The sequence below is a fragment of the Histoplasma capsulatum genome, genomic scaffold (assembly GCF_000149585.1).
Source record: "Histoplasma capsulatum NAm1 scaffold_1 genomic scaffold, whole genome shotgun sequence".
Classification (NCBI taxonomy): Eukaryota; Fungi; Ascomycota; class Eurotiomycetes; order Onygenales; family Ajellomycetaceae; genus Histoplasma; species Histoplasma mississippiense.
In genome coordinates, this window is record NW_001813982.1 from 5,325,598 (window position 1) to 5,347,516 (window position 21,919).

Consider the following 21,919-nt stretch of genomic DNA (forward strand, 5'->3'; position numbering starts at 1 on the left):
GCTCCGCGCTACTTTCGCAGCAGTCAGGGGCTCAAAGCCTAAAACCTCAAACTCCATCCCCCTCATTCCTCTCCTGATCTACTTTTCTGAGCTGTTCGATACCCCGGGTTTGTTTGTTTTCTTTCGTTCCACCTGCATACGATCCTGTCGGCTTAGGACGCGATCTTATTTGTTCGCGTCAAATCAAGAGTGCGAATTAGGATCTGTCAAAGCAACAAACCCCGAAGCAACTGGCCCCTCACTACTAGTAGGTTTCAGCCTTTGGGCAGCACAACAAAGGCTCATTTCATCATCTTCCAACATAACCTGTTACGCCCGTTGAGCATTCTGCCAAGATGGAATCGAGCAACGGGAACAACAATAACAACGACAATAACAATAACAGCCGGCTCCATTTGAATTTCGGTTTCAATGATCGTCCGTACACCGCCTCCGCAAACAACAGGGCTTATCCAACCACGCCTTCGACCTTCCCCCAGCCGATGTACCCCGGTGGCCAGGAGCATGTCGATTCTCAGAGCCCTCATATTGCCGTGGGGGGGCAAGGCTATTTCATGAACAATCCGTATGCTCCCCAGCAACCGCATGCTCCGACTCAACAATATGGCCAACAAGCCGCACCTTCGCCTCAAGCAACCTACCAAGCCCGTCCTGGCTACCAGACGAATGATGCGACAAATGGTCTGATTCAGCAATTTTCAAACCAGGATTTGGGAGGTGCGCATCCTCGGGCTGGGATGTTTGGCCGCAATCCTGCTTCAGGACAACGCCCACGTACTGCCGGTGCCCAGCCGTCGCCCCAAGCCTCGGGACACGGTGGCCCGCCAATGCCAACCCGTAGCCCTAAACCTGCTGCAGAGGAGGAAGAATTGGTGAGATGTGTTGAGAAATACTCGGAGAATGTGCATAAACGTGGCAGAGCGGCGAAGGAACTGGTCAACGTTTTCTTCCGTGAGAACATTGAACGTGCCCGTGACCGTAATCTTCGGTGAGCTTTATATGTTTAGGAGATGCGCTTCTGCTAGCCCACGAAGGTATTTTGTTTTGCGACTAATAGAACATTCTTGTCTGTACAGAGCTGTCAATCTCGACAAGGTCTTGACGAACCCAAGCCTTCCAGAGGCGCGCAAACGCCAAGAAGCGGAAACTGTGGCCAAAAAAGAAGCAAATTTCCTTCGCTTCATTCGGACCAGAGAAACGCCAGCCAACTTCCAAACTCTAAAAATCATTGGCAAAGGTGCATTTGGGGAGGTCAAGCTTGTGCAGCGAAAGACTGATGGAAAGATATATGCCCTGAAATCCTTAGTCAAAACAGAGATGTTCAAAAAGGATCAACTTGCTCACGTCCGTGCTGAGCGCGATATTCTAGCCGATTCAAAAGATAGCCCATGGCTTGTGAAGTTGCACGCGTCTTTCCAAGACAAGGCTTACCTTTATTTACTTATGGAGTTTTTGCCTGGTGGCGATTTGATGACTATGCTCATAAAGTATGAAATCTTTTCTGAAGATATCACAAGATTCTACATGGCGGAAATCGTGATGGCTATTGAAGCGGTTCACAAGCTCGGGTTTCTTCATCGGTAAGTTTTTCTACAATATTTCCAACTGTTCAAGGACCCTAGGTACCTCTCCTCTCCTGACTAAATCCTTCGATTCTAACATGTGTTTTATAGGGATATCAAGCCAGACAATATCCTCCTAGACCGTGGTGGGCATATTAAGCTCACCGATTTTGGTCTGTCCACCGGTGGGAAAAAGCAACATGACAATTCTTACTACCAACAGCTTCTAAAAAACACTTCTGCATCGAAGGATAAGAACCGGAACTCTGGCTTCTTCTCTGACGCTATCAACTTGACTGTGTCCAATCGTGGCCAGATCAATACTTGGAGAAAATCTCGTAGGGCTATGGCTTATTCGACCGTCGGAACCCCTGACTATATTGCACCCGAAATATTCAATGGTCAGGGCTATACCTATTTGTGTGATTGGTGGTCTGTCGGTGCGATCATGTTCGAATGTCTCGTGGGATGGCCCCCGTTCTGTGCCGAAGAGCCCACGGATACGTACCGGAAAATTGTAAACTGGCGCGAGTGTCTCTGGTTCCCTGACGAACTGACACTCTCTCATGATTCGGAACATCTGATTAGAAGGTAACACCATTCTGAACGAACACCCTTTTCGGAAATTAGGAACAAGCTAACAATATTGGCCTAGCTTCCTTTGTGACCCTGAACACCGCATTGGTCGAGAAGGCGGCGCCCAGTTCGGAGCTACACAAATCAAAAACCATCCGTTCTTCCGTGGCGTGGTCTGGGACCAACTTCGCAAGATTCGTGCACCATTCGAGCCCAAACTCACCTCGAATGTGGACGTATCGTACTTCCCAATTGATGAGATCCCACAAGAGGACAACTCAGCCCAACTCCGTGCTCAGGCTCGCGCCATGCCAGAAGAGCAGGAAGCTGAAATGAGCCTTCCATTTATTGGATATACATTCAAGGCCTTCAATGCCTTCCAAGGAAGCTAGATTTAAAATGTATTTGTTTCATTTTTTTCAAGAGTTTTATCTAAAACCAAATGAATGAATACTGGTGGCAGTATGAGTCCATCTGCTTGAGTTGCGGCGTTGTTTCTTATTGCCTCGTTCATTTCCTTTTTTTATACCATTTTATGGTTGACACTCCTTCCAATCAACGAAGCCTTCGATGACCACCGAATTACGACCAACGGCATACTGCCACTTCACGAACATGTTTTTATCCTACATTCCTTATTTATCTCCTCTAGGCCTCTCTGGCGCATTTAGCTAGGTTTTCCATCCGTTCATGTGAGGTTAATCTGTTCAGCGAGGTACGGAGTGTTTTGAACAAGCTAGGTGCTTGTCAATGGTCAGGGCCCTAAGCTTTTTGCATGTCTTAAGCCTCCTGGTAATAGAACTTTATTCAATCGTAGCCTATTTCAAAGGCCAACCTCACTCTCTCATTCGGAGTAGATGGTATCAGTATTGCAACACAATGAATTTTCCTTATATATGGACATAGCTGTGAATAGGAATGTGACCCTAGCAGTTCCACTACCATCGCGTCTCAAGCAAACGAAGTAAACTTTGGAGAAGCAAATAAAGAGTCATATTTGGTGAGTTTAAATGGATCATCCGCATATTAGGGTATCTGTAGGCCACAATTTCCATTATTTACTGCAGGCGCCGAAATTCCATTGACAAAACTCCACAAAATACCTAAAGACAAACACCTTTGCCTCATCTTCGTACAGGCGCAAGACCCGGCACACCAGAATACCGCTCCTCCCTCTCCGTTTTGAACATAACCTGTATCCAAAACTCCTTGCTGTCCTCGTCAAACCACGTCCAGAACTTCCCCTCACTTCTATCCACCTCCCTGGCTTGCAACTTGAAGCCCGCATGTCTGATATGGCTCCGCCGCAAACCAGCAAATATTGAAAATTCTTATCCGGCGGATCGTCAACCTTCTGCTCAAAGGCAGACATAAACCGTACTCGCGGCACCTCCCCCGGCGTGATTTCCTGATACTGCAGCTGGAAGAGCAACCCGTGCTGTCTTGTGAGCGGATCTCTCGTCTTGGTGATTTTGTATCCGGGCCGGCCGATCTTGACTGTGTTGCGCTTCACCTGCACCCCCATGGCGGCGGGTAGGAGGGAGCCATCTTGGCCCTTACCCTCTTTCTGTTCGCGGGCAGCGCGGCGGGCAAGATTGGTTTGGTGTTTGCGGCCCTGGGTGTGTGCGAGGTAGGAGCCGTCGTTCTGGTGGACGGTCAGACAGAGGCGGCATTCGAAACTGCCTATATGGTTTTTGAAGAAGTAGGGATCTTTTTCGAGGTCGATGTTTTCGAGCGCCAGTTTGCGGAGTCGTTCGCGCCGGTCGGCGTTGGTGGCGGAATGGGAAGCAACTCCTCCGCCGCCGAATTTGGAGCCTGCGCGATTCTGTTGGAGAATGGTTAGAAAGTTCTTGAGTTAAGAGCGGCAAAAAGAAGCTGTATATAGGTTTAGCAGACCTGGTAATCCATGGTGAAGAACTCTGAGGGGTATGCTATTATTATTTTGGGTTTATCTCAACATGTCCGTTGATCTTGCAGGAGTTCAACTTTTGACCAACTTTTATATCACGTGATTCTTCTCAATGCCTCTCGAATTACTCGATCCAGGTTAGTGCAACCACCAAGTCCGACTAACATTTTGAGCCAATGATACGGAGTATTATCCTCCAACGTTGTTAATCTTGTCTGCAACTATCAGTTATCGACATCATACATCTGCCTCAAATATTCTTTCAATTATTTCACATATTTTCTTTTTAGATTCCCCATCTCTGTAGCTTCATTTCCTGCTCTTACAGAAACCTTAATGACGTATATTTATTGAGATATTGTATTACGAGGATGTGATATCGAGATGCTATTTTGAGGAGATTTTGTGCTCTACCTACCTCCATACTATATATGCACTGTCATCCATGAATATCTAGCGGTATCGATTGATGATATGAAAATCTGTGATATACAGATTCCCCTTGCTGTCTTCCTGCATCCATACGATGTAAAGATCTAGTGAGATATATCTTTTGCTTATATGAACATTGTTGTATCAAAAAGGTGATATTATTCAACGGGAATCCTCATTTCTATAAAATAGACATTTGGCTATAGAAATCAGTTCTACCAAGAGATATATTAATTTTTCATACCTTCTCGTAGTACAGAATTGTTGAAACTATCATAAACAAAGTGTAGTTCAGATCTTCATCCTGGCGGGGCATCAGACATGTAATTAGCTAGCGCCAAACGCGCGGACGCTTCAGCATATCAACAAACTTCACGAATTCTAGACTTATAGTTAACCAATTATTCAGTAGTAGTCTTGGATTGATTGATTTATTTCCATTACTAAATACCAGAACCCTTTAATACCCTTTAACTCTATTTTAACTTTAGGACTTAAACGGCGCAGTATGCGCATCTCACTCGGCTCCAGGCTTTCCTTTGAGGGCGGACTCTGCACAGTTCGCTATATTGGTGACGTCAAGGGGACGAAAGGACAGTGGCTGGGTGTAGAGTGGGATGATTCAACCAGGGGCAAACATTCAGGAGAGCATCATGGGGTGAAATATTTTCAATGTATAGTATAATTAGCCATCCCGCCGCCTGTCGCTCAACGATAGAGAGAGGGCTTACGAGTTCATTTCCAGGCAAAAGCAAGCATCCAACAGCGGGTTCTTTTATACGCCCAACGAGACAGGCTGATCGAAATCTGAGTTTCTTACAAGCTGCCAATGAGAAATATGTTTCAAAACTTGAGCCCATGACTTCTGGTCATGAAGAACTCCAATCGTCCAAGCCGATTGAGATCAGCGGCAAAATTGTTGAAGAAGTTGGTTTTGAAAAAATTCGCCGGCTACTTGCAGAATTGCAGGAGCTTCGAATCGTTCTTCTTGATGGCATGCGTGTTTATGGTGTGCTGGCCCGGTGAAGGAAGCCGAGAAGAATACGAAAATGAGCTTAAAATTATCGCAAGGACTTGCCCGAAAATCGTCGAGCTGGACCTCAGTCGCAATGTCCTTCGAAGATGGACCGATGTGGCAGCTATATGCGGGCAGTTAAAACTCCTAAAGATTCTTAAATTGAAGTGGGCGAAAAATGAATGAGATTTCCCAAAATCGCTGATACCCTGCTAATTCTCTCTCACAGTGGGAATCGTTTTGACGAAATTGGCGAAAATATAACACTTGACGGTATTTCCGAGTTAGCCCTGGACGAGACTCTTATGGAATGGAAGGAGGTAAGATCTAAATAAATTCACAGCTGAACATGTGCTTAATATCCTGTTTTAGGTCGCCGCTGTTTCGAAACAGTTTCCGTCGTTGCGGTCATTATCTGTCTCCGGAAATGAATTTACGTCGCTTCCATGTCCAATATCAAGCACAATCCAGGAGCTTATACTGGAATATAATGGCTTCGAGTCTATCCATTCCATTCGGCAGTTAGCCTCCCTGTCCGAGCTGAAGAAGTTATCCCTTCGCGGAAATATGATTAACAGGATTGGATCTGACAATCCACCAACGATTCCAGAAAAATCCAACATCGTGTTTTCATCTACTCTTACTTCCCTTGACATATCATTTAATAAAATAAGCCACTGGTCATTTATCGACATGCTTCCTAAGGTGTTCCCTGGCCTCGCTACTCTTCGAGTTTCCGATAATCCGCTATACGACCAACCACCGGCTCCTTCCCACGTCACAAATATGCCCGAGTATCCAATGACTGTCGATGAAGCATACATGCTCACTCTTGCCCACCTCCCTCGGCTCGAGACTTTAAACTACAGCAAAATCACAGACCAGGATCGCAATAACGGCGAGCTATACTACCTCTCCCTGATCCGGAAAGAACTTGCTGCATCGTCACAAAGTGAAGAAAACCGCATCTTAGAATTGCACCCGCGATACGGAGAGTTATGTGGTACGTATGGAGAGGTCGAAATAAAACGAGAAACAGAAAGCTCTGGAAGTGGAATACACCCTCGATCTCTTGCGGCTCGACTCGTCACCTTTAACTTCTACCTACCCGACCGTCAAAACCAAAAGCCCATCTCTCAGAAACCAGACAGGACTGCTAGTGCTGAATACAGTACAAATATTCCAAAATCGTTCGATGTCTACCGCATCAAAGCTCTTGTCGCACGGCATTTCTCACTTTACCCCCTCCGTTTCAAACTAGTGTGGGAAACAGACGAGTGGGATCCGATCGAGGAATCCTGGGCTGATGATGATGAATGGGATAGTAGTGATGAAATCGACGAACCTGGTCCACAACACGGTAGCTCAGCCTTGAAACACGAGGATGGCAAGAAGCTCATACGGCGTGAGGAGGAGCTAGTAAACTCAACGAGGGAGGTTGGGTTTTGGCTTACGGATGAGACTCGACAAGTTAGGGTGCGGATAGAGTCGTTCTAGATAACTTGGCTGTCTCCAGCTGAAATGCAGATGATATATTACCATTGTGAGTGAAGGAGAATGCTCAAAACAGTCTCCATCCACTAGTACCTTCCAATACATGTCCATTGAAGCACGACCGTAAACTTCATTTTAATATCAGTTACATACATAACCATATTTATATGAATAATTTTTCACTCTCTTTCCTTAAATCAGTGAATTGAGTCTTTTGCTCGCAAAAAGGCAAGAGTTTTAACGTAATCCATAAGCGAGCGAAACACATAAGCAAGCGAAACACTTCCTACCATGCAATCAGAGTTAAGAGCATAAAAGAGCTCAAGAACAAAGAGAATACAATTAATTATATTATGAGATAATTTCTATATGCTTAGAGCATGTACGAGCAGTATGTCCAATAGTCCCACATACACTACACCGTGGTGCTGCACGTTTTCGTGGTTGAGAGCCAGCAGCCTCAACCACCCCTCCTTCCAATTCATTGACCCTTCGTACGCGATCCAAGCCTTCTTCAACCCTTAAAGCACCCTCTTGAGCTACATACGTACGGCCTCTTTCTCGCTTTCTCTTTTGTTTAGCATTTGTAGCCCTTAACTCCCTATTTTCAGCTGCTAGAATAGCAGCACTATGCATTGCCATTTGACATCCCTTGACCAGCTGATTTAGGGCACGATCAGTTGGGCTGGGTGGGCTCTGCGTACGGCGCTTAATATATCCTTTAACTTTCTTAGTCTGCTGCTCTAGCTGGTGTATATTATGTGGTGTAGCAGTGGCCCAGGAGGCCTGAGAGCTATGAGAGGTCCCAGGTGGGGTGGGGGTATGCATTGTTGTATTAAGTCGTGAGAGAACCTGCTCAGGATCGTACGGAACCAGCCCAGCTGCTCTAAAACCACTCTTAATGTTGCTCTCAGTCAGGGCCTGTATCTGAGCTGCAGGATATAGGGCCAGAAACTCCTCCTTATCAATATGGTTGATTCCAAGCCGCATTTGGTTCTCTACCTGTTGTCCGTACGCTGTTTTCAGTGAGGAGAAGCAGCCAACATCCAATGGCTGAAGAAGATGGGAGGAATGAGGTGGCATATAGAGAGCAATAATCTGATTCTCAGAGCAGAATTGATCAAATCCAGCTGAGGCATGACTTCAGTGCCAGTTTAGAATCAATAGTTGATATCTGCCCTTCGTACGGGGTAGGGTCTCCTTGTTGAACACCTCTTTCAGCCAGTACACACCCAGCTGGTCAGTAGTCCAGCCATTCTCATTGACTTCAATCACCCAGTCACTTGGCAGCCCTTCTGTCTCATACCAACAGGACTGGTGCATCTTTCCCTTGAGTATAATCATCGTACGTAGAGCCCAGCCAGTTGCATTAATTCCAGCAATAACAGTCACCCATTCCCGATCTCCAGGCTGTACAAGCTTAGGATTCCCAGCTCTTTCAGACCCAGTAATGACCCTGGCAGTCCCAATAACCCCCATCTGAAATCCAGTCTCATCAAAGTTGTAGATATCATCATCCAGGATCCCATACTTTGCAATGGTGTTTTGTACGAGTCTAAACCACCCACGGATAACCTCAGAATCCTCACATAGTGCACACTGATAATCATACTTGCGGGAGAATTTAGATTTCAGCTCTTCATGGCGGTTGACAAAGTTTCGTACCCAGCATTCACCAACTGTGGGTGAGGGGTTGGATCCTCGACTGACAAGAAGGAGATTGGCCATTTCTCGTACGGCTGCAACCCGGGGTGGCTGACCTCGCTCATTCATGGCTAGAATCCATTGAACAAGAGATTCTTCCTCACTAAGACTGAGTTTTCAGTTTTTTGGGGGAGTATTGATGCGTGTTGTACGACCCTTCATTCGATGGAATAAGCTGGTATGAGGAACATCATACAGCTTTGCTGCAGCTCATATGCTTAGAATTTGGCCTTTATTCAAGGCTTCAATAGCTAAAAGAAGCCTTCCTTCTTGATTAGAAGCCTGATTGCATTGTGTGGTTGACATTTTTAATGAAAAGCATTCTCATCATATGGCAGGGTGGGAAGTGTTTCGCTTGCTTATGTGTTTCGCTCGCTTATGGATTACGTTAACTAACGTGACTCACCACCCAACGAACTCCTATTTTTTCCATGAATCCCTGCAACTCTTCAACTTCAACCACCCACCATGCCGCCCAACGAAGCAATTATAGAGCAAGCGATCGCTCAATTGAATCGACAATTGATTCCTAAATATGCTGAGGTTGCAAAGGAATTCGGAATCAATCGCGTTACCTTGATGCGGCGGTTCAAAGGTCAACAGGTCTCCAGAACAGAGGCAACATCAATCTACTGTCAGAATCTCACGAATACTGAAGAACAACGCCTCCTATTTCATATTAATCAGTTATCCGATCGCGGCTTCCCTGTGACACCTCAAATACTGCGCAATTTTGTATTAGAGATCACCAAAATGCAAGTAGGAATCAACTGGGTGTCTCGCTTTTGTGAGCGGCATAAAGCAAAGATCAAGAGCATCTATCTTCGTGCTCTGGATCAAAAGAGAAAGCAGGCAGATAATAGCTACTATTTTGAACACTTCTTTACTCTTGTAATTGCAGTTTTTTTGCTTCTTTTCGCGTGCAATTCCATGAGCTTTTTGCTGACTTCTATTGAATAGTTGCAGGAGAAGATCAAGCAGTATAATATCCTACCCCAGAACACCTACAATTTCGATGAAAAAGGCTTTCTTCTTGGCCTCCTTCGTACCCTCAAGCGAATCGTTTCTATAGAAGCTCTCAAACGGAAGCATACAATTGGAGCAGTGCAGGATGGCAGTAGAGAATTCATTTTTCTGCTTGCCGGTATTTGTGCAGATGGAACTACAATTCCACCTGCACTCATTTACCGCGGGGAATCAAGAGATATGCAAGATACGTGGCTTGAAGATTTTGATCCTAAAAAGGATCAGGCATACTTCGCTGCTTCAGAAAATGGATGGAGTAATGATGAATATGGGTTAACCTGGCTGAAACAGGTGTTTGATCCTCATACAAAGCAAAAAGCAAGAAATCATTACCGCCTGCTTATATTAGATGGCCATTCATCTCATATAAATATGGCATTCATTGATTATGCGGATCAGAATCGAATTTTGCTTGCTATTCTTCCTCCCCACTCTACACACCGTTTACAGCCGCTAGATGTTGGAATATTTGGCCCACTTGCAAAGGCATATTCAGATCAACTAGATTCCTATACACGTTCTGGCTATGGCTTTATTCGGACTACAAAGCGAGATTTTTGGCGATTATTTCGTGCTGCATGGGAAATCTCTACAACTGCGGAAAATATCAAATCTGCCTTCATGGCCACTGGCATACATCCTATAGATCCTGCCCGCGTTCTCAAAAAGATTCAACCACGTCCACTTACACCCCCGGAACTGCTTCAGCAGCGTACACCTACATCTATCGAGCTTTGCGAGGCCTGATAAAGCAGGCAAGTCAACGTCACCGCCGACTTTCAGTTGATATTAAAAAAATTCTCCGCGCTGGGGAGAATATTGCTCTGGACAGAGAGGTTCTCTTAATAGAGAATAAGAATCTTCAGACTGCTCTAAATAATGAGAGAAGGCGACGCAAACGGGGTAAGCGTATGGGGTTGCTTAATCCATCAAATCCCTCACTTGCTCAATTCTTTTCTCCCACAAAGGTGCAGGCCGCGAGGGAGCAAGCAGATGCTAATGAAACTGCGAAAATCGATGATCAGGCACGCAAGGAGGATATGAAGCTTCAACGAGCGATTCTTCGTGAGCAAAAGCAAGCAGAGCTCATGGAGCGGAAGGAACAACGTGAGAAGGAACGTTTAGAAGCTGCTCAACGCCGTGAGGAGGCCAAAGCTGCAGCTGCAGCTAAACGTTGTATAGAGAAGCAACGGCGAGATGAACAGAAGCTTCAACTGCAAAAAGAGAAGGAAGAACGCGCTGCCAAACGTCATGAAGCACAGTTGGCAAAGAAGGCACTCGCGGAGGCCTCAAAGAGGCCTACAAGAAGATCAACAGTGGGCTCAAAACACCGTAGAAGCTCTATACAACCTTCTAAAAGCGGTAATAAGTGCCGCACGCAGGCCCCCCCAGTGGAATCAAATGATATTCCTTCTCTGAAACCTTCTACGCCGCGATCCGATTCAACCGTTTCAAAACCACGAGTTTCACGTTCCGGGCGGATTATTAGGCCAAGCAATCGTTCTCTGAATTAATCATATATATTTATATGATGTATTCTACATATAGTTTTAATCTTTAATAAATAATATTAATATCTTCTTGCATTGTTGTGCTACAGTTGAAAATTAACGGCTCTATAGAGCGCTTTTTGGAGTTCGTTGGGTGGATGAGTTCGTTGGGTGGTGAGTCACGTTAAGCTAGAAGATTGAACCTCCTCCGGCTTACTAATATGCCTTTATATGAATACAACGCAGCCGATCTTCAAAGAGAGCCAACGAAATTCACGGCGTTGCGAGACGAGTTCCACCTGTTTGTCTTAAACTGGATCAAAACTTGTATTGGGTGTTAAGTTATTTACACCTCCCTCGACCTCCCAACTCTTTCTATTCTTGTACCTGCTCCTTGTGCCTGGATGTTTAACCCCCTGAAGGTTAGATATTTCTCAGTCAGCCCATGGCTGTCGCTCATTTTAATAATCAAGAATCTCTCTTCATGCTGAAACATTTGATCTAGATGTAAAAAAAACAAAGCTTTTACTAAGTCACCTCAGACTATGCGTGGTCCCGGAATATCGTTATTGCGGGCATGTCCTTTGCTTGGTTGATATATCCATCGTCAACAAGGCTGATTGATATTTTCCTCTTTTTTCTTTGTCTTGAACTGGCATCAGACTTGTATTCACATATCTCCTTAGCAATCTCTGGAGATCTGCATGCGTGTTCCTAATGTCGTCGCCGCCGCTTTCCACAGTTTTCCTGGCCTGCAGCCCCAGTTGGTTGCATGGTTCTCTTTTTGGATTGTGGCTCGGTCTAATATTACTGTGTCGGTTAACGAACTTCAATTTAAATTTGGATTGCAGCTGTACCTGATAGATTTTGATCGTCGATTCTAGGAGCGCAATATACGAAAATAGGGTTCTGGCGCCCGCGAGGATTACTGCACAGTCCAAAGCCATCCAGTTTATGGATATGCCGTCTCACTTCATCTGTATATTCTTCCAGCCTCTTCCGGATGTAGCCCACCTTTTCCTGACTGAGAGGTTCATACATTTGCTGAAAGGGCATTATCGGCCGGCTCTCTGCAAGAGCTGTATGGATTGATCGAGTCCAATCCGGTACGGGTCTCGAGGGTTGGAGATTCAGTGGATTGCTGGAAAGAATGATATGGATGGCTTCCCCGGCAGCGCTTTTTTCACAGCATACAGAACTATGGGCTGCCAATTCCCAAATGCGTGTTGCTTGCACCGGAGATGTCGGCCTCGTTGAGCCAGTAGAGCTCAGGGAGCTGTTCTCCCGAGACTCAACAGAGCTCTGCTGCTGGGCCCTCTCAGCCATGGTTGTTCCTTGGTCAATACTATCGTTGTTTTCTGCGTCCAGATGTCAGTTACAACCCGTTATCAATATGATGATGGGAGTTTCTGTTGCACCTGTGGCAGAACTTGAACCACTGCCGCCTCTGCTGACCGCTGGGCCGGGCTCTGATTCCTTGATCTTACGAGTTCGAGTTGTCCGGGTACTCATGATGGAAGTGTGGCGTCGGATAATTTGGAAAGCTGGGTGGCCTTTGTGAGGAGAAAAGGGAAGATGGAGCGATGGAAGCAAAGTGGGAAGAGGGCTGGCTTTATATGCCTCAGACCCCTGGAGACAGATTTGGAGCGATCGTGAGAAACCGCACCGTTTACAGGATCGGGGCCTACGAACAGAGGGGATATTCATATGACATCTACAGTACGCCCTCCACGCTTCCAGTTGATGTTTGGCTAGTGATGTTTACAAAATTTGACTAACTTCCATCAATTATTGAATCACGACAGAAAACCAAACGAGGCGGATCTCATCGAGATTCAGCGTTATGACAAGCAGCGTTGTCATCAGATACGATTACGGATAGAGAAACACGAAGAAGAAAGAAAGAACAAAGCGCACGAACGACCCCCACAAACATGAGAGCCGGGGAGGATGTGTAGAAATCTGTCCCAGTCCGCCTGCCGAGAAGGTAGACTCCGGATTAACATCTCGTCAAGCAAAACGCCAGATGATCTCCCAGATTGATCATTCAGGTCAAACATTCCATTATAAAAACATAAAACTGTCATCAGACATAATTACCCAGAGATAAAACAGAGCAAACTACTAGATCAATTCCTCACCCACAAACGGCCTCCACGAACATGGGACAAACGTGGTAGCTAAGGAGAAGGAGGATTAAATTAAACCAGTGCCCGTTCATATCAAATAAGACTGGGGGGCGGATTACGTACTTCTGAGGTCATGGTATCCTAATTGTACATGGTCTCGAGACGCTCCGTGCGACTGAATGCGCGCGCGAATTCCTCGTTCGATTCCGCGGCCTGCGCTCCAGATGGGTGTAAGACACACGATCTTTACCGACAGTGGCGAGTGCATGGGCGATCATAGCCAGGTTTCTGATCTGAAGATGAATATACGGTTAGAGATGAGATATGGATGGTGGGCGTTCCGCCACATACCTCTCGGGCACTAAGGTCCAAACCCTCCAGTTTATGCAGCTCATCACTGGACAGCTGCGGGCTTCCCTGATGCGTGCACGACTTTGAAAGGAAACTCCTCCAGACATCTCTCCGGAATTCCCGGCCCAAAGCCTCATACTTCAGCTTATAATGGATCCTGCTAAGGATAGCATCGTCAAATTCATCGACACGGTTTGTAGTGAGAAACAAAACCCCCCCAAAATATTCAAGTTTGCGGAGGAAGACCGTCACGGAATGATCGTGGACTCCGCCGACAGAGCGCCCATGCAAAAAGACATCGGCTTCGTCCACAAGAAGTATAGCGTTGAAATGGCTAGCGGTCTTAAATATGTTGGAAACATGATCCTCCAGGCATCTATCCCCGATTAATTCACCTGCAGGTACCTAAAATGTAACATTAATCTTTGACTCTCGCCCAGGCGGATTAGGGACATACTTTGTAAAGAGGGCGCTGCAAGTGCTCTGCCAATGCCTCGGCGGTGAAAGTCTTTCCGAGACCTGGACGTCCACTGACATTAAAGTCAGGGTGCTTCATTCACTAAGCCAGGATGCAGGCACTTACTATAGGAGCACGTTGAGGCCACGCCCTTTGCCAGTAACAAAGTCATCAAAGGGGACGCTAGGCACCAGGCCTAATCGAGTCCTTGCTAGAGCTAAGAGCGTGTCCCTTTGCTGACTCGGAATCTTGAGGTTTTCGAAGGGTGCGGATGACCATTCGACTTGATCGAGATCGGCGACAGCAAACTCCACTAGAATTAAAAGTTAGCGAGAACACCAATCGAAAGCCAGTTTCACCTACTCCAGATGTTCTCGTTGAAACAGAACCCTAAAACCGTTGGACAGCAAATAAGGAAGTCAACATCCTTCATTTCGGATGGATTCATCCCATTGCTTTTCACCTGGTCTCGCATCCGCTGGTCCTGATTGTCAAAAAACGCCGAAACATTAACGTGGGTGATACCGTCATTATCCACATAGGAGCCATTCCGCTGATTGATCCGCGGTCTGGTGTAGTTCGGATTCATCTGACGAAAGAAGGCTGAGTCGACCATGACACGACTGTTGATACAGATCTGGACTATTTCTCCCCGCACTTTGAAGAAAGCACGGCCGCGGCAGTGGCGAATGTGCTGGCCCTTCAAGCTGCAAAATTTCCGGCCGAAGTCGATGATAGACGTCATGACACCTGATTTATTGGGGTGGTGGTCAAGAGGGAAGGCCTCGAGGGTGTGAATGGGTCTGGGTCCGTGGAACCCGGTAACCTCCAGCTGGGTACCGGCTTCACCGAATACCTCACCGTCAAAGTCCAGATAGCGACAATCTAAACTGAAGTATTTGATCCCGTTCATTTTCGTTTTCTCTTCTCCGGCATCGAATATAACACATCGCGGCTTGCCAGTCCCCAGACAGGTACTATATACGAAGATCCCTGGCTTGAAAATGGTCCAGAGCAGGTCGTACGTGATTTCTCCCTTTTTCAGAAGTGGCGAAAGGCTCTGGGTTGTGGAGGCATAAGTTTCCTTGATATACCCGATGAGCAGGTCCACATGCTTCGAACGTGGGTCCGCATGATCCCATCCTTTCTTGATAATGTACTTCTCGAGGTCGGGAATGAAGTTGTATAGGAAGTTCCGCTCAATCTGATACTGGGTTAATGATTACTTCAACTAAATTGAGTAGGAAGGTGAAACAATACCGAAGGCTTATCCTCGCGCAAGCTGATAGCCCTGACATCTCTCACAATTTCTCGCAGCACGTCAAGCAACGCCTCTGATTTAATATCAACAAAGGCCTTAGTTTCCTTGGTCATCCTGTCTGATATGCCGTTAGTAGCCAAGTGTGAGAGTTGAGAATATATTTCTTACCAAGCTGGTTCCGGACAACAAATATATACCGGTCAAGATCATCGATTGCCTTGTCCTCTTTCACGGAGTCCACAATCTTATACTTGGAGTTATCCTTGTCCCACCTAGCTGCCAGTGAGCATAAAAGGAATGAAGACACTGAATGATGGGGCGTACATTTCGTGGACCTCCTTATATTCGAGCTTTGATGCTCGAGCTTTCCCCTCGTTGCCTTCTTTGTTCTTGTTTGTCTCCGGTTTGGTATCTTCAATTGGCTTTGAAGAATCTGATGACTGCTTGGCTTGACGAAGAACATCCATGAAAAGTTCTCGCAGCTGTTCCATAGTAACGGGCTGCGGAGGGTTTGCGTGGCTACGGCTACCTGGAGGTGTTTGGGGGTGAAGGGGTGAAGAGGGAGGAGCTTTGATGCCGTTAGACTTTGTGGTTTTGGACATTGTAGCGAAAACGTGTAATGGCCCGCGGGGATTGGAATAGGGAATAGTTTTGCTCGGTTTTCTTGATTGCCTCAGGATTTCGGAGGGAATCGTGCCTCCTTATATGCCATTCTGTCAACACTCCTGGCACCTATTCTTTCGTCGTCTTCCCCTTCCGCTGGACCATGTGGACAGGGGAGAAGATGGCTGTCGCTCTCCCAATTTAGGGATGCATAAACCTGTGCCGCAGGATACATAGTCTCGACCTTGTCGCCTAGATGTCGATCCGAAAACCCATTGCTAGAGAAGCTTACTGTCGTCCGCTCTGCGTAGCGAACCTGCAGGAGAAACAGAGCTCTACAGGATGACCTATGTGGGCGATTGGCAAATAATTGAGCGTTAACTTGCAATCATGCTGTAGCGTGAAATTGTACTGAGTGAGAGACTCTGTCCTTGCGTGCAGTAGCGAGACCGTTCCGTTGTACGTAGGTGTAGCTTTGAAGGACATCCGTTCACCTATCATTGGTTACTTTCGGGTGTCCGACTGACAAACATGTCAGGGTTTTTGTCTGGAGATGCTCTAGTTCGCAGTTGTGAAATACTTTGTGAACTACAAGTGCGAAAGGGAGAGGCGTAATCTAGTTTATGCAGTAGCGCGATGGCTAACTTTAGGGAATTTCTGGCAAACTTCTGCCTAACTTCCGCAGATTTCACCACCTTCTGTCAAACTACCCCTCAATTTTGAACTTTACCACCAATTTTCACTAAACTCCCCACCTTATTCCAAAAGGATCACATTTTGAGCAAATTTCTCACTAACATCACTGATTTTGCGTCAACTTCCGTCAAGCTTCCTCTGTTTTTGATACTTACTCCCGACCTTATCAAAATCCCTTCAACTCTGGAAAGAAAAATCAAACTTTGCCCAACCCAAAACAATCTTATCGCAAACTTCAATCAAATTGCAGCAAGATTTAACAGATTTTGAATTAATACCCATCCCTTCCTGATGGCAGACATTGAGCAGGAGAGGGAAAAGTCTAACAACAAACAGAATGCAATTGACATATGGAGCCAAAAGCTACAAAGAGATGCTGAAACAATTAAGATTTTGGAACGCTTGGCTGGGCGTGGTCCACAGCATGTTCGAGATGCTATTAGCATCTTGAAATCACCACAGAGTACTCGTGAGTCGAGTGTTTATCAGCTGTTTCTGCACGACATTCTACGCCTCTGCGACCGTGGACTTGTTGTGCTATGTGCCGCGAGCCTCGGAAAACAACGAGTAGCCCATCTGGCTGAGGATGAGAGAACTGGTCTTGTGGGTTATGTCAAGGAAAACAAGAGCCTCTTAGGTTGCCTAGCGCTAGAGTCACTTGCCAATGATTACCAGGTTCCACTCAAGGACGGTCCGTTAAACCTATCTTTGTGAGTGATGAAGGCTGATATCGTATAACAGATCCTCAGCTGATTAATCCCCAGCGGATAGACACCGCGTCTATTGATCCACCAAGGAAGCGTCTGAAGCGTCCAACGGTCTCAAAAACTGGTATAAGCCCAAATCCTTTAATCTTATCCTGCCACCAAGAGAAAACACTTGTATGAGAAATTGGTCTATTGATGATTCAAATTAGGCTGATGGGAGCTAGTTTCACCCCCATATCGCACAAAGTTACAACATAATGATCTTCTGAGTTTTCTGGGAAAGAACCAAGGGCGATATGTCCTCTTGGCAATAAGGATTCCAGATGATGAAAACGAATCGCCGTCGATTGAGATATCAAGGGAAATGTGCCAAGATCTGATCGAACATGCTATGGAAAGCGAACGGCAGCGGATTGGTCTCTAAGTAGAACGAGGAAGGATATACAGAACCGTAGATCGCCCGTATAGCATACATGTCTGTCCCGCCAATATCTCGGCCTTGACACAGCCAGATTCGCCGCGACCTGTATAGATAATGCGAGGATCTTTACCTCCTCCAGTTATCTGCGCATACCCACGTCCGCTGCCCTTATCGACAACAACTCCACAAACATTTGGTGACTTTTCGTACTTAAAATCTTCTTCCCCAGTTGTTTCCTCCAGTGCGAGTTCTACGTCGTCGTCGCCGGCTATCTGGACAGGAGTCAGACGGTGATATCGTCAATGTAGAGTAATAGCATTGCTTACCATGTCTTTGGCCGTTTCCTTCAACAATTTCTTATCACGTTCACTCCTTGTCATCCTGGCCCTTTTTGCGAAAAGGAACTCTTGTCAAGTACCCTATCTGTTCTAATTCGAACTTCAGTTTCCACGAAAATGTCACCCAGCAGACAGTATTTACATACCAGTCTTTTGCGAGTGTAGCGAGATCGGGACAGCGAGCGGTCGTTCAGGGAAGTAATATGAATGTATCGCACCGTTACCTGAACATGGAGAATGCGGGCGCGCTGGATAGTCAGCTGGGGTACGTGTGATAGGTAAGAAGGTTGAGATTGTATTTAGTTACTATTGCTGTGAGAATGTGCTAGTTGGATAAAGAAGGTCCCGTAGGTGAGTTGAACAAGAATGGAGCTCGAAGCTTTAAAAAGAAAAGAGCCGGCGGGAGAAGTAAGCGATGACGAAAAGTAAAATATCGCTTGAGGGGCAAACACTATTCATGTGATCACAAGAAGATCCTAGTGAAGTTGGGCAAATGGGATACTCATTTTGATTCCTCCTTCGGTACATCCAGCCAAACAAGCACTGAACTACGAAATGTGGGTAGATCAGGTATCAATGCGTTAAACGGGTGGAAATCAATAATTCTTACTCCTCAAAGTGAGAAAGTAAGTTCAATTGCGATAACAGGAGGACTGCTGTAACAATCCCCGCTGCAAAATGGCTAGCGCAGAAAAGTTTTACGAATCCATCGTGGCGATATGTTGTTGAAACTGTACTAGCCTATAGCCAGTTGGCTCCTCACCTTGCGTTCTGAAATCTGGCTTTACGATTATGTCTGAGGTCGGGACATCCTTTATTTACCTGCATGTTTTGGGACGCAGCCGCAAATCACATCCAGTGCTTTTGGAAGTGGTTGCCTCGTGACGCAAGATATTTTTTCCCGAAACATCAACAGCAAGAAGTTACATCCTCGACCCTCATGACTGAACTCTTGTTTTAACAGCCTCCCGAGACATCGGGGGCAAAATCCGGGCCATGCAAGCGTGCCACATACTTCTAGGAAGCCATACTCGAGTGGAATCGTTGCCGGGTGATCGATGTGGTATTGACAGTGGGCTTCAAACTCCCACTCGTCGGTGTACCACTGATGGCATATAGTGCATAGATCTGAGAAACCATGCTGCTTCTTCAAGGTAGTCTTTTGGCATCCGCAAGTCTGACGATTTATTCGACTCAGTGGTGCATTAATTACGTTTCTACTGGGGCCACTAACTTTGTGCATCAGGTAAACAGCGCTAGTTATTTTTCATTTTGACAGCTGAATATTGCCAAGACTCTAGCGTCCATACCAGCCTTGTCCCATCGTGGAAAACAGTCAACAGACAAGTCCAGTCGGTGACAACTCCAAAACTGCTTAATCCCCTTTCCTCCCATTCAGCATGGCCCCGCGTCAAACAAAGTCAGACGCCAGAAAGGCTGGGTGTCAAACAAAGGCAAACGTCAGAAAGATATCGCAAGGTGAGCCACCCGTGCATCGACCAGCATCGTTTGACTGACTATTCATTGCAGGGAAGAAGCCTCAAGTCGTCAAGAAGCCTGTTCGTCGGAGCACACGCATATGTCACCTTCAGGAGGAAACTGTATCTCTGGACGGAAACAACCACCGTCCAACTAACGACCCCCCCAGAAAACAGGTATGATAGCTTCTTCCTGCTGCGCTACGGAACTAATTTAAGGCCAAGTTACCACAAAATTCGTCTGCCCCTTTGCAAACTAAAGGGCGAAAACGTAAGCGATCGCGAGAAGCCGAAGATTCACTCCGTATTCCAGCGAAGCGCCCTCAAAATCGACTGCGAATATCTCTTGCGAGCTCTGCTGCTGAGAACTCCGTTGGGGACACACCTGGCCAGGAAGCGGCAAGCAGTCTCCGCGGGAACGAGATCAATCCTATCCACTGGTGGACGCAGAAAGGAATCTGGCCTAAGGAATATTTTGAAGAGGGTAGCAACATGTACCACCTACTTGCAAGGAAAAAATCCACATCTTCTCTTCCGCCGTAAACAATCAGAATCTAGCTCTGTCGCCAGCTCTACCACACCCAGCGATCAAAAGCCACGGGAGGAGAAGAGTGCTCCTTACAGAAGCCCGCGCTACGAAATCATCCTTGAAACCAAGGGTAGCTTTATGGGGAAGTCGGAGCGGGGCATAATAGATGAAAGCAGAGATCTTTGTCAACGCTTACTTGAAACGGAGCAAACGATCCCTAAAGATTCGCTCTTTCGGGATGATGTGTTTGACAATCTTTGTGAAATGATACGAAACAGAAACGAACCCAAGGTCATTCAGGATATTTCTCGGCTGATCGTCCCTTCAGCACAAACCCTAGCCATATATGGCGCGAAACATCTTGAGGTCTTGATTGAGAGCGTTAATGAAGGCTGGGATAACTCCATTTCCGTAACTAAACCTCGTCCGCAGCCTGATTATTCTGTGGGGTTTGGACGGTCTGCATTTACAGATGTCCAACTTGACAAGCTCAAGCCTTTTGTTGGCGAGATTACTGATTCTTGTACTTCTTACTTCATGGCAACATTTTACATGTACTTCCCATTCCTAACATGTGAGGTCAAGTGTGGCGCAGCGGCGCTTGATATCGCCGACCGACAGAATGCCCACAGCGCAACTATTGCAGTGAGAGCAATTGTTGAGTTATTTAGGCTGGTGAAGCGCGAAAAAGAGGTTGATCGAGAGATTGTCGCATTTTCAATCTCGCATGACCACACGGCAGTGAGGATCTATGGCCATTATGCTGTTCTTGGAGCAGACAGAACTGCTTTCTACCGCCACCCGATTCGCAAATTTGATTTCACGGAACAAGATGGCAAGGAGAAGTGGGCGGCATACAAATTCACGAGGAGTGTCTATGACATATGGATGCCAACTCATCTAAAAAGAATCTGCTCGGCGATTGATCAGATTCCCCCTAACGTGGAGTTTGATATATCGCAATCTGAACTTGACTTCTCCCAACAATCCAACACTGAATCAGTACCCCTGGAAGAGGACGACAGCCAGTCAAGCCAGCTAGGCTATAATGACTCAGCAGGTGTTACCCCTACCAGCTCTTTCACTGAGCAAACGCAAGTATTCAAAAAGCTGAGGAAGAAACGTTTGGCCGAATAAGACTTCTGTTGAAGACTGTCCGTATCGAAGAGCCTCTTGCTGAAGAGTGTCCCGTCAAAGACAATATATGCCAATGCTCTATGACAAGAATTGTCCATCGATGCCAACACGTAATCGACTCACCTGGAGAGCTGGTGATGGGGATGGTGATGGCAATGGCAATGACGATGGCGGTGGAGGTGGAGATGGTGGAGACAATCAAGGCCTTGGCGCAGGATACATCGGTTGTGGCTGGCAAACCTATTGGCACCACAGGTGGGGATCCGTTAGGGATGCCCCACACTAAACCATTACTGTGCTAGGCTGGGTCGCGAATACCAATTGTGGTGGCCAACCAACGATGGACCACTCCACCAAATGTCTGTGCACACTGGAGGTGACACTGGCGCAGAGGAAGATCGATACCAGCTGGTAGCAAGAGCATGAGCATTGGGCTTTTGACTGGGACCGACTAATTTTTCTGGGGAGTTACGCAGTCAAGGAATCAACCTGATTGAAAAGTTAATTTCCTTGATTACCATCATACTTTAGATGTGAATTCAATACGTCAGCATTGTTTTTCTTTTTCCTTCTGTACTCTGACCCTCGCCTTGATAGATTCCAT

The 21,919-nt window shown here is 46.4% G+C and overlaps 7 protein-coding genes across 7 annotated transcripts; 4 read left to right on the forward strand and 3 right to left on the reverse strand.

Moving 5' to 3' along the window:
* Nucleotides 1-335: 335 nt before the first annotated feature.
* Nucleotides 336-2,530, forward strand: HCAG_01501 (serine/threonine-protein kinase cot-1; the record flags this gene model as incomplete). The annotated part of the gene is made up of 5 exons (XM_001544404.1): nt 336-988; nt 1,077-1,487; nt 1,518-1,580; nt 1,674-2,153; nt 2,218-2,530. The coding sequence occupies 5 exons, from the start codon at nt 336-338 to the stop codon at nt 2,528-2,530; spliced, it is 1,920 nt and encodes a 639-aa protein (XP_001544454.1).
* Nucleotides 2,531-3,192: 662 nt separating this feature from the next.
* Nucleotides 3,193-4,046, reverse strand: HCAG_01502 (hypothetical protein; the record flags this gene model as incomplete). The annotated part of the gene is made up of 2 exons (XM_001544405.1): nt 3,193-3,963; nt 4,035-4,046. The coding sequence occupies 2 exons, from the start codon at nt 4,044-4,046 to the stop codon at nt 3,193-3,195; spliced, it is 783 nt and encodes a 260-aa protein (XP_001544455.1).
* Nucleotides 4,047-4,987: 941 nt separating this feature from the next.
* On the forward strand, nt 4,988-6,991 carry HCAG_01503 (predicted protein; the record flags this gene model as incomplete). Its single annotated transcript, XM_001544406.1, has 4 exons — nt 4,988-5,153; nt 5,225-5,501; nt 5,724-5,814; nt 5,867-6,991. 4 exons carry the CDS (start codon nt 4,988-4,990, stop codon nt 6,989-6,991), a joined length of 1,659 nt encoding a protein of 552 aa, XP_001544456.1.
* Nucleotides 6,992-7,339: 348 nt separating this feature from the next.
* HCAG_01504 (conserved hypothetical protein) lies at nt 7,340-8,716 on the reverse strand (the record flags this gene model as incomplete). The annotated part of the gene is made up of 3 exons (XM_001544407.1): nt 7,340-7,527; nt 7,693-8,118; nt 8,221-8,716. The coding sequence occupies 3 exons, from the start codon at nt 8,714-8,716 to the stop codon at nt 7,340-7,342; spliced, it is 1,110 nt and encodes a 369-aa protein (XP_001544457.1).
* A 444-nt stretch (nt 8,717-9,160) lies between these two features.
* HCAG_01505 (predicted protein) lies at nt 9,161-11,549 on the forward strand (the record flags this gene model as incomplete). The annotated part of the gene is made up of 5 exons (XM_001544408.1): nt 9,161-9,451; nt 9,653-9,974; nt 10,427-11,080; nt 11,341-11,382; nt 11,455-11,549. 5 exons carry the CDS (start codon nt 9,161-9,163, stop codon nt 11,547-11,549), a joined length of 1,404 nt encoding a protein of 467 aa, XP_001544458.1.
* A 1,929-nt stretch (nt 11,550-13,478) lies between these two features.
* On the reverse strand, nt 13,479-16,008 carry HCAG_01506 (predicted protein; the record flags this gene model as incomplete). The annotated part of the gene is made up of 9 exons (XM_001544409.1): nt 13,479-13,555; nt 13,588-13,630; nt 13,689-14,093; nt 14,146-14,218; nt 14,272-14,458; nt 14,509-15,349; nt 15,406-15,524; nt 15,575-15,678; nt 15,731-16,008. The coding sequence occupies 9 exons, from the start codon at nt 16,006-16,008 to the stop codon at nt 13,479-13,481; spliced, it is 2,127 nt and encodes a 708-aa protein (XP_001544459.1).
* Nucleotides 16,009-19,571: 3,563 nt separating this feature from the next.
* Nucleotides 19,572-21,315, forward strand: HCAG_01507 (conserved hypothetical protein; the record flags this gene model as incomplete). The annotated part of the gene is made up of 4 exons (XM_001544410.1): nt 19,572-19,650; nt 19,702-19,826; nt 19,869-20,143; nt 20,457-21,315. The coding sequence occupies 4 exons, from the start codon at nt 19,572-19,574 to the stop codon at nt 21,313-21,315; spliced, it is 1,338 nt and encodes a 445-aa protein (XP_001544460.1).
* Between the last annotated feature and the right edge of the window lie 604 nt (nt 21,316-21,919).